The sequence below is a fragment of the Ixodes scapularis genome, unplaced genomic scaffold (assembly GCF_016920785.2).
Source record: "Ixodes scapularis isolate PalLabHiFi unplaced genomic scaffold, ASM1692078v2 PGA_scaffold12__126_contigs__length_90152505, whole genome shotgun sequence".
Taxonomy (NCBI): Eukaryota; Metazoa; Arthropoda; class Arachnida; order Ixodida; family Ixodidae; genus Ixodes; species Ixodes scapularis.
The window spans coordinates 34469196-34481289 of NW_024609838.1; the positions used below are offsets into that span (position 1 = coordinate 34469196).

Below are 12094 nucleotides of genomic sequence, written 5' to 3' on the forward strand. Positions count from 1 at the left end.
GGGCGACGGCTCGGCGACGTCTTTGTGCAGATGGGATAGACAAGACAAAGAAGTAATGCCATTTTGTGTTACAGCGTAATCCGCTGGTTCTAGCAAGCAACAAGCTCCGTCCATTGACCAAACTCTCTCAGTTGACTCCGCCCGCATCTTCATATTCACTACATTAACCAATTGACTTTTCCTGTCAGCTGGGCGTCTGTCCACAGAGTATGCATGGGGAATGGCGAGTAGCGGGTAAACTGCATTCTTGTGTAGGTCACGTGACATCAATTTTTCCGCTAAATCTAGCGGGCAAACTGAGTTTGCGTATTGGTCACGTGACGTCAAGTTTTTTTTTGCTAAACTTAGCGGTGGAACTGAATTTGTGTATCGGTCAAGCGACACGAAGTCATGTGACGTCATTTTGTCCGTTAAACTTGGCGGTGAAATTCTCGGTTACGCTTTTTCACGCTTCACTTCACCTGAATGGGATGTCGACACCAATCTCAGCGTCTCACAACAAGTGCAACGCTAGATGGTTGCCAATGGCACAAAGAGCTCGAGGTCGCTTGCTTCGAAGCGTGCGTTCGCACAAGAAATGCATGTCTCAAACCCCTTGGCCTTGGCTGCCACATGGGACAGACCGGGGATCTACTAAAGACGACACCATCCGCAGGCCTTACCTTCTAAGTGGCATTGATGTAGTCACGGACAGGACTAAAAGGCAGGGAGGTCTTCCAGTTGTCCTGCCTCCAGCACCAGCTACCTACCTTGAGCAACGCGCGTCATCGGCGTCTCGCGAACTTCGTACACTCACAACTCGGTAATTCTCATTTTTGAAATTCGACATCAGGCCTCTACCAAACGGTAGCGGCCTCCCAAAAATAGGCCTATAGGCTCATTGGCCCCTCCCCACGGTAATCTTTAGTAAAAGGCGAAAGATTATCTCTATCAGAAGAGGGGCCTGAGCTGTGTGTTTCTAAAGGGGCGCATAAAAGGGGGCCTATCAAGACGTGCTACCCTTGTTTCACACTAATGCGTTCAATAGAGTTATGACTGTAAACGTGGAGGCAGCAAATATTAATTTGAATTACAAAAACTTGTATTTAGTACCCGAAGAAATTATGATCTCTTACTAGCTATTCGATGTAAATGGTGACGGTTATTCGTTATTGCCATAAAGGATGCTTTTGTTCTCACAATATCAGCATGCCATGGGCAGGGTATTCAAAAGGCAGACTTCTTTCTCTCTCCCTCCTCCGCGCGACGCGACGCCATTGGTAGCGCGCGCTATGACGTCAAGCCAAAACCTGCGCCAGCGCTCCACTCTCTCTGCGGCGCGACCAACACCAACACGAGCATCTTCCCTTTGTCCTTCTCTGTATTTTTTTCGCGCTGTTTATTTCCGATTGCTTTTATTTATTTTACTTTTTTTTAGGGGGGGGGGGGTGTTACTGGAATTTTGGTCGCGTTTAGGAGCGATGTGGCGAAATGCAAAGAGAGGAAGCGAATGCGTTAGGCAGATTACTCGCGTGGGCTAGCTAACGAAAAGAGGAGATAAAAAAGCACAGTTTCCCATTTCCTCTTTCAGTCTTCGTCTTCTCCTCCCTTCCAGATCAGAGCAGAAGAAGGATCCCCCAGCAACCACCAACGCTACTGCATCACACGATGCCATCTCAACGCCACTGCTCAGCGCGCATCCTCCAACAAAGAGCGGGAACGCATTCCGCGAAGCGAAGAGTCAATCGGTCCACAAAGTCTTCCACACCACTCCCCAGGGCAAGCAAAGAGGGTGCTTCACAGAAATCCTGACTCTATCGGGTCGAAATGGGGTCAGAGTGAAACAATCTCTGCATGGCCCTCGCTTTGTGTTCCCTCTTTCTCCTTCCCTCTTCGTCTTATTTCAAGGGTTGGGGGCGTGGACGATCCTTTGCCTACGCAATGGTCTGCCATCGCCCCCGTAGTTCGGACTGGCCAATGAGCATGGATGTCTTCGAGGAACAAGGAGGGACAAAGACTCATATCGTCCGCGGTGACGATATGCGAGAACCGTTGAGCATCATCAGTTTCCGTGCTCTGGGAGGACTGGTACAAAACAAAGCCTTTGTACGAAAGTTTTCAGATCGCTTGACTCGGAGGTGGAGAAATGGCCCCCGCCCAAAGAGTTCCCGCCAAGCGAACCTCTGCTCAAGCCAAGAGGAGTGAACGGTGAGTTCTCGACGCCTTTTTCGAAACTTGAGTCTAGCACGACTGCCCAGAAAACGGACGCCCTTTATAAAGTAAATTATAAATATTCCTCGTCGGCGACGAATCATCGATGACACTTTGGTGGGCCTCTGCTTTTGGCACTCAGTGCATCTAAAGTATAGTCAAAGGTTGAAATCATCCAGTACGTCCTTCATCGCAAAGAATCGTTAAACCTAAAGATTTTGAAAAAAGAGGTTTTCAACGTAGCTCCAATCATCGAGACACAGGCCATGGTCACGGAATCGCTTTGACGAGGTGAAGACGCAGTCATTTTGTGCTGTCACTGTCTTTCTGGCCGGGGCCTCTTTTTGAAATCCGCCATACTTCACTGTTGGTTGCTTTTAAATTACCTCAAATTATTCAGTAATGGCGGTCAATGAAGCTTGCGCATTTATAGGCAAGTTTCTCGTGGTTGGTGGTCGCGAGCGCTCCTCCGACACAACGCTGGAGCCACTCCAGCGTTGTGTCCTGTATCACGTACGTGACATCGTTGCGTTCCTCCCGAGGGTCACGTGACACTCAGGGATTGACTTTGATGGCACTTTTGCGTCAGTTGCTGCGTTAAGGCCGGTTCAGACACTTGCGTTTGAGTGCGTTTGACTGCGTTGCGTCGAGTACCGAAAGCGAGTCACCGGCACATCTGTGCTTCGTGTGAAGCGTGCAATCCAATTCAAAGAATCATCTTAGCACGCGATATAGGTAGCAGGGATGTCCTGGTTTCTCGCTGCCGCAACGCAGTCAAACGCAACTGTCTGAACCAGACTTTAGAAGTCCCGTTTTGCTCGAGCTTATCTGCAGTGAGGAGAGTTCTGTGAGCAACAGCCGCCTCCGTCCGCTAATTGGGGGCATGCTGTGTCGTCTGAATAAACTTCCTGTCATGCCTAAGCCGCAGTCACAAAAGGCATTCTGCCGGGTATCAGTCACTATAATATCCGTGGTTCGAATGCCGCGTAGCAAGTTTCTCATTGAACCCGTTCCCACGCGGCATTCGAGGCACGGATGTCGTGATGGCTTGTGTTCGAATCTTTTTGCAGACTGCCTTCTGTATTATGTATACGCAGACTGTGTTACCCCACCTTAATAATGAATATTGTTTGGCATGCTTCGATTTCGATTGTCGCAACTCAGAAATTATGTTGAAATTTGGCCCTGCCGATGACGCGTCAGATGACCTATGGCGCTAATTTATTTGCATTTAGGGAGGTTAAAAGCGACCTACCAAACTTGATATTTTGCAAGGCTTTCCTCCTCTCACGTCTTCGAGCGAAGGATTGAAGGAGCGGACAAAACAAATAATGTTGCTGGTATTTTTAGACATTCTTGATGTTCGTACGCCTTCACTGGTGACCGGTCTCTTAGCTGTAGATGAGAAATTTAGCCAGTGCACTACAACCCGCAAACCTGGGGTCATTAACGTGCATCACGCAGTAGTGATTATACAAACGCGTGCCAGTACGAAACTCGTCTAGATCGAAACGGGCGGGGGGTGGAGATCGAATCAAGGAGGTTCTGCAGCGCAAGCTACCGCTCAACGCTCCGAACTGAGACGCGTTAGCCCAGTCCGGGAACGGAACAGCCTGCCCAAACACGGTGTCCGCGCTACCTCGCTAACAGTTCATGAACGATGTCGAAGTGCCCCAAACTCCGATTTCGCCTTTTATACTTGTCGTTTCGAAAGTACGCATTTTCTCGATGAAAATCTAAGCAATAAATAATACTACCATTATGTAGATATTTTTTCTCACTAATGTCATTGCTCAGAAGGTATTTTGAACGGTACAAGTGATGAATCTCTTAGTAAAAAGTAAATGCTCATGCTGTAACTATTTGCGGGAGCCAACCCGCTCCACTGCGGTTCCTAGCAGTCATGTGCTCGCTTCCCCGCAAAGCACGCCGTAACATGGCGCGTGGGACGCCAGTTTTCTGTCATAATTTTTTTTTTTTTTTTAGCGCTGTTTGTGTGCGATGGCAGAGGTCGTCGTAAATTAATCCTGTAAAGGAGGTAATCACTCAGCAGCTGGAAGAGGTGTTTAACGGGCAGGGGAATCGCTTATCGACCAACATGAATGCGGTAAAAACTACGAATCGCGGGAGGGGTTTTGCACAGTTAGATACGCAATGGTGCGTTCGGAAACAAGCGAATGGTGGGGATAACTCGCGTATATAAGTAACTATGTCGTATCGACGACGCGGAAGCACTCGGTGTTCCGAAGTCGTAATTTTCTGCCCGATGGTCAGTGCATCATTTTGGGGGCGGGGCGGGGGGGGGGGGGGGGGGGTAGACTTATACGTTAAGAGTTCATGCATTTGGCATCAACGGTACATTTTTTTAATTTAATTGAAGTAAATAGCACGAACCCGATTCTTGCTTCAAGAAAGGGCCTGAACAGCCTGAGGTAGCTAAAACCATTTGGGATCGGTTAAGTACAAAAATCAAAAAGAAAACGTTATAACGGTTGCAGGTAGGCTTTGTGGGCTCGGCTACAAGCCGAATGTCGACTAAAATCTATTCGGCTATAACAGAAAGCATATTTACCTAGCAGCTCACATCGGTCGTTTTTTTTTTTCTGATTTTTTTTAATGCCAATATTTCGAGCTGTAAATGTACGTGTTTTTTTTTTGTTTTCTTTTTCGTAATATTTCGAGCCTGTTCATCCCTTTCACGAGAGCCCAATCGCTCTCGGGGAGGGGACAAGGTGGCGTTGCATTGGTCACTGTACGATTGGAGCTACTTTTCAGACCAGCGTTTCAACACGACTACCCGTAGGTCGATCGATTGCACCATAATCGTTCAAGCAGCCTTATTAAACTCTTTAATGTAAAGCAGAATGTCAGCAGGGAGAGAGTGGCAGGCGGGCTGGTTAGGAAACTCCATACTTGTAAACCCCGAACCAAAAAGATTAAAAAAACAACAAAAAAAAAACGTACAGAGTAATTTAATTTTCGTGTTGGTCCCTGCGTATTTTTTTTTCTTCTTTTTTTTAATGTCAACCTGCAACCGGATACAAATATTACCTCGCTTTTTCACCACTGGTATGCGAAACACATGGAGATATCGACGATGATTCCTGATTTCGCATAACTCTATCATGGTGGTGTTGGTGACTCGGGGAAATACAAAACCACGTCCATCGTCGTCTGATGGCACTCGGTAACAGGAAACAGACTCAAGCGTAGCGCAGAAGACCCGCAGGAACCCGGCAGAAAAAACCTGCCTGACTTGGAAGTAAAGTTTTTGCGAACCTGAGGTTCGAAGATTGAGCCAACACCAAGGGTTTCGTAAAGTTTCGAATCGTTGAACTTGTTACCTAAAATATTCTATTATATTTTAACTTTAGAATTTATGGCACTGAGAAATATTGTTTCCGAACTTCCAATGCGATTGAAATTCGACATTTTCGAACTTCACAGCTTCAAACTTCCGAAATTGTTAAGCTTCAAAGGTCGACGAACTTCGACCTTCAGAGCAAACGTTCGACGAGAGTCGAACCAAGTTCACCCCGATCGGTTCGAGGCGATAAATATAAATAACACAAGATGTCCATGTGCGAATTGGAGTTGAAAAACCAAAGCACGGTGGTAGGCCTCCAACCTAACGCCGTGCTTTGGCTGAGCGCACGCGCTCGGGGAGCACAAGACTTCGAAGATGGAGGCGGGACAACTGAAGCTCCTCCCTCCAGTTGTCACTTTGACACTGACTACTATTTTATTTTTTTATTTAGAATACATACTGCAGGCCTTTTGAATATGCCCCAGCAAGTGCAGGGTAGAAAATAGAAAAAATAAAAACAAGAAAACTAGTAGTAAAACGTATTACAAAGCACATTCCCTTCAACCATTCTACACAAAATAAAGCTCCAAAAACAGATAGCCTTTTCGCGACTCCAGCAAAACGGACGCCACCAAGCGGGAAAACCGGGAACCAGCCGGACCAGGTCGCTTTGCGCTCCTCTGCGTCTCTGGTGGCTTTCGCGGACACGTGTTGTCGGCGCGGTGGCGAACAATGTAATTTGACGAAGGTCCGAAAATTTCTTAAGTTTTCCTGAGTGTTCATTAGTGTGGTGAAACCTCGGTAGATTGTTTCCTTCCATCACATGTTTGAAAGTCCCTTTACTCCACAACACGCGGTCGCGTGCTTTCGATTTCTTGGATGGGGAGGAATCACGGAAAAACGTTTTGATTTCTTGTCTGTCTTGAATCGCATTCAAAGTGACGACGGCTTGGTAACTGATAAGTGGTTTCTTTATAAGGATATAGAACGGTGGACTGAGGACGACAGACGAAGTGTTTCACTAATGTTTCAACACCAATGTTGCAATCAAGTGAATGGGGAAGTTCGATCGCTCCTTTTCTTGAGTTTGGTTGTGTTCGATTAGCTTCAAGTTCGAGCCACCCACGCCGGTCGGTGAGCTATTCATCTGGTTTTTCGCCGTAAAAAACAACAAAAAAAAACAACAACAACTCCAAATACACCGAAGGAGTTGGGCTGATTTCGCAATCACTTGATTCCGGAAGACCTGCTTGCTGCATACGATTAATGAGGGAAATTGTCTGCTTTCAGAAGGTGGGGGACGCGTCTCGCAAAGTTAGAAGCTGCCACAGCATTATGATCTATCGCGCCTCCAATATTTATATCATACCCCCGTCGAAGCCAGCAGCAATGCGCCTACATTGCTCAGGTTGACCGGCCACAAAGAATACTCATTTTCTCCGTTCAGAATTCAAAGTCTAGTTCAATGCAGAGAGGTTCTGCGTGAATCTCCGATGAAGACTCTCTTCAGTTTGTCCGCATTCGTCTCCGTGCTACCGGCTAGAACCATTTGGCTGAGTTTAAGTAGTATCTCTTTGTCCGTCAAATATACTTTTATTCAGCAGTTCACTTAATAGCTAGTCAACTAAGCTCATATTTCAACCCGACGAATATTCTAATATTGCTTTAGTGGGACATAGTACGTAATATAATACGTAACCCGCTCGTCAAAATTACTTCTCGATTGCTACTAAAACCTGAATTGAAATACGAGTATCAGCTGCTTAGTGGGGCGCCAGCGGGTTAACATACTCCTTGGCCCAAAAAGCGCTTGCTTAATTTGCAGCTGTTTCTTAAACGCGGATACGCACAAAAGCTCGATTTCGCGTACAGATAAGTCGCACGGTCGAGGCATGCAGTTAGCTGAAAATTATTCTCAGGGGAACAATTATGTAGTCATCGCCACTTTCCTTAGCTGATCAAAACTGATTAAAGTCTATTACCGTCTCTCCGGAGCCCATAGTTTCGGTTTTGAACGAAATCTCCGAAACCAAAACTGTTTAAGGGGCCCTGCAATCGTATTTAAGCGTCTACCTTTTTTGCGGTTTCCACGTCTCTTGGGGTTCAGGCAAGCCAGCGGGCACGGAGAGAGTAACTAAATATCAGTGCGTCATATTTTAACCTGACGACGCGGAAACCTCCTCCACCGACGAGGGCGACCCGCGGTACCGAAAGCGCGCAAAATGTGACGTCTTTGGTCCTGGGCTTACTACTGGTCAGAGCCGCTAAAAGCTTCTTTTTAGTCGAAATAAAAAATATAAGTGGCGCGAACCGTTTCAATTTTTTATAAAAGTAGTTTTTGTTCAGTATTTTAGATAAAAAAAGAAACGAATGCAGTTCATAAAGTACGGAAACAAGAAATGACCCGTCAACATACCCGCCACCAAGCGGTGGAAACAGCGGCGCATACTAGAAAGGAATAGTGTGATCAGGCGCCGACACGGAAAGCTCCCGGATGTACGCGGCGGCGCTGCGGTCGTATACCGGCTCGAGGATCCGACCGGTTCCGAGCGTTCCCAAGGCTCTCGGCGCGGGCTTGGCTGGCGATTTAGCCCTTTGGCGGTATGGCAACGCGAAGTGGCTCCCGTTCTGAACTGATCTTTACCCCGTGTTTGCTGTCGTTTGTGGCTAATGAAGTGTCATGCCGAATTAGTATTTAATCGCGCAGCAAATGCAATGAGAGCCGCTCTGGCTGACCGCTGCATACAGCCTATCCAGAACACGCTTTAATGGCGCCCTCTCGCGCCGCCGACTCGGAGTGCGGCAGCTGTGAGCGCTCGATGAGCTCACTACTTCTCCTCTAGTTCACGGCCACTCTCAAGCAACCAAGGACGTCATGAAGGAGGTTATTTTTTGCTTGTTTTTGTAATTTTAATTTGCCTATAACTTTTAAAATAAAGAAAATTTCGAGAAAAGAAAAGTTTCACGAAGTTACTACGTTCAGTGCGCTCAGGTCCGGTGCAAATTAAGAATTAGTAAAAAAGTCATTGCAGGGCCCCTTTAAGGCGGCCCGGCCGAGCCGACGCGACCTGGACCCAGCCGCAATGTTTGTTTGGTGGTGGCGCCCCCTCTAGGGTCGCTGGAGTCGCGAATACTAGTCGGCGCCCCTTTTTTTAAACTCTAGCAAAGCAAACGCTGGAGAGGGGGCGACACCTTCGCTCTGCTAAAGTGTCAGGAGGGGGGTGGAGTCTCCCCAAACTGTTCACATCGACTAAAATCAATATCCTAAAGCATATATTTCAACGACTGAACAGCTCTCGCTTTCAATAGCAGCACACTTGATGTGGCCGGCTGCATTATTTACCTTGTCAAGTCTCCTCCACGTAACTCATCCTTACCTCCTTGCCCTGTCCGCTCCCCTTGCAGCTCCAGCGACCCGAAGGAATGCACTTTTGGCTGCGCCGACTGTTCGTACAACACGAATAGGCAGAGCAACCTCCAGCGCCACCGCACGGCCAAGCACCAGCCCTTCGCCGGCGACGGACGGCAGTGCTGCGGCCAGGCCTTCAGGGACCAATTCAGCCTTGACCAGCACAAGGGTCTCGTGCATCTCGCGGACCGTTCGTACCGGTGCTTGCTCTGCCCGGAACGCTTCGACCGGGCAGGAGTCTTGGGGCGTCACATGTTCACCCACAGCGGTGAAAAAAGGTTTTTCTGCCAAGTGTGCCCCTACAAGTCCCCGAGCAAGTACAACGTCGAAAGACACCAAGAGGCCAGGCACGGCGTAGTGAAGAACAGGATGCGGCGACATCCGAGTGCTAACAAAAATGACGTTCCTCCTGCTGACAAGGACTCCGGGTCCGTGCCAGAAGAGGGGAGCTACTCCAGGTCGAACTCCGCGGAAAGGACCTCACGAACACAACACCAGGACGGTTCCGGAACGCCGCAAGGTGAGTGGCTATGCTCGTTGGCTGCTCCCTCTTTTTCCTTCCTCCTTCATCTCCCCATCGCTTTCCCCAACTCAGAGTAGCCAACCGAGGCAAGCCGCCCTGGTCAACCTCTCTGTTTACTCCTGCACTTACCGTCTTGTTGTTCGTTCGGATGTATACTTTTTTTCTTTGAGATGAACCTTGAAACAATATTGAGTTCAAATCTAAGTGACTCCAAGCCTTTATAAGTACAGAAAAAAAGTACCTTAGAGGAGGGAGTAATTGTGTTGCGTGTATGTTTAGCCAGCGGGAAGTTAGTCAGCTCCAGTGGGTGTCTGGTGCCTCAGCTGTAGGTAAGAAATTTAGCCAGTGCAATGCCAGAGAAACCTGGGATCTCCAACGTGCATCACGCAGTAGTGATGTACGACCGCACGTCGGTACCATATTTATTGCACACCAAGATCGAAACGGGCAGAAACAGAAAGTGAACCCAAGCAAGGCCAAGATTCCGAGACATTCGGGCTAGTTTCAAAACTTCCCACCACGTGGCGCTCAAAGACCGACCTGCAGAATATTTTTCAACCAGAAAAAAGTTCCCCTCGCCACACTTCCCATTTCCTCGTCTCCCACAGTTGACTTGACGGCGGGGAGACTCCTTTTGTTGCTGCATCTCGGGGCCAGATAAGCCAAGCTAAGCGCATAATGGGCGATTTGCGGCGGGAGGCACAGCGACCCCTTTCCTCCGGCGATACCAGAGAAGCGCCCGAAACCGAACTCTCCTTTCTGCAGCATTTCAGAGCCTAGCCTCTCGGTTTTGTCTCTGAACTTTTGTTTTGTTTTGCGATAAGCATGCTTGGCTACTCCGAGCATTTGACTGCTTCTGCCGTCCATGTAAAGTGACCCAAGGCCATGTGAGGATGGGCATAGGCTAAGGGCCATCGTCCAAGAACCCTAGAGTTCGAAGGAACTACCGCATTTTCCGGACTATAGCCCGGACCCGGTGCATAGTCCGCAGGGAAATATTTTGCGTCAAAAATAAAAGTGCTTGCTTAGATAGTCCGCACCCGGTACACAAACGGCACCCAGTGCAAAGCCCGCGCTTAGCACCTAGTCCGAACGTAAAAAGTATCATACTCAACAGACCTTGACAAATGCCTACTGTATTAGCTCACGATGAAGCTTTATGTACGTAAATCAACATTAGTATAGTCCGTTACTCATAAAATCCTTCACGATTGTCATAGTGAAGGATCTAGAAAAATTATATCATTGTATTGTACGCACCTGTAGATAGTCCGCATCGGGTGAATTTTCAACTTTTAAACTTATATAGTCCGGAAAATACGGTACTACAGAGTGTATTGTGACCCTGGGTACTTGAAGAGGAAGTGGCGAGCCTTACAAAAAGTGTTTACGGGACGGGAATTCATGCCAGCGTGCGTACTCTAACATGTCCGGTGCTTTTACCCCAACCCACCTGGTGTTGCCTAAATGGGACACACGTTGAAATAAACAGTGCTGGGGGCTGTCAGACCGTTGTTTTTGTTCTGAAATTTGACCGAAACTTCAAATATTGAGATCTGCAAAAATCTATATTACGGAGCAGAGCCTTTTTTTTTTTTTTCGGTTCCTTGCATTTTTATATTGCGTTTTGAGATCCTACTAGTGACCAGTGCCGCGTTTAGACGTCATATTGCACGTGGCCACACCGGTGAGTAGAACTCCACCTTTCCGTAAACAAAAGTTTTAAGTACAAGTTCACCCGTCAAATTTTGGGAGTGTAATTACAATATTGCGTTAATTTTTCTCAACTCATTATCTCTTCTCGAAATGGTTAATCACTTTAGTACAGTCGCCCTCTTGAGATTTCTAGGCGAGAGATGGCAAAAGCATTTTCCAAAACTAACTGTTTTACATTACCGATTCCTCTCTTAAAAATCACTAAAATTTAATTATATCACATTACAAATTACTGATTACTAAAACTATGGGAATTCTCTTCGTATTACATTTAATTTTTGCAGGTAGAGTTTGCTTGTCGATAATGAAATATCAGTCTGCTGTTGCAAACAGTGCAATGTAGGCGCAATATAATATATTACTGTCATGCCGCAACTTTGTTCAGGAAGCCGCCGATGACAACGAGGTTTTACGATGCGCTAGTAACTCCAAAGTATCTGAATCAGTGGTGTCGCCATGCTGTACTACAGCGCAACATATGAGATGAGACCATAACCGTGCTCTCGCAAGCTCGTTTTTAATAAAAAAAGAAGATATTTTTTTCTTTAATTCTCTACTTGTGCTTGTAAGTTGCAACACAGCAAGAGCTACTCAAGTCTATTGTAATGTACCACTGATATCCGTTAAGCTGAGGTGGCGTAACCTGTGCAGCATAAAATGCTTTGACGGAATTGTTTGTTCTTAGGTTCACGCGTGAGGGGCGAGCTAACCTAACCTATACCTACAGCCAAGAATAAAGGCTCCGAGCATTAATTGGAATGCGACGGAAGCACTTCGACTTTCCGGACTGCCGTGACTGTATCTGGAATGACTTCTCTAATCGAGGTGAACACACGCACACATATACCGGAGGCACTGTTGAAGTCTCAGGGGCTCGGGTTTGCGTATAGATTATCATTTGCGCCGATACCCGGTTTTCGCTTTGCTAAAATATTTCAACAACTGCCAG

General features: G+C 47.2%; 1 protein-coding gene and 1 non-coding gene across 2 annotated transcripts in view; one reads left to right on the forward strand and one right to left on the reverse strand.

Moving 5' to 3' along the window:
- Window positions 1-832: 832 nt before the first annotated feature.
- Window positions 833-951, reverse strand: LOC120839425. Its single transcript, XR_005715325.1, has one exon. It is a non-coding gene; the product is annotated as a U5 spliceosomal RNA (small nuclear RNA).
- Window positions 952-1825: 874 nt separating this feature from the next.
- The window catches only part of LOC8029461 (zinc finger protein 2-like), a 44305-nt gene continuing 34036 nt past the window's right edge, over window positions 1826-12094 (forward strand). The window contains exons 1-2 of the mRNA XM_040209702.1: window positions 1826-2187; window positions 8903-9426. Coding sequence (XP_040065636.1) covers window positions 2126-2187; window positions 8903-9426 — 586 coding nt within the window. The 5' untranslated portion in view covers window positions 1826-2125. The remainder of the gene's footprint in view (window positions 2188-8902; window positions 9427-12094) is intronic.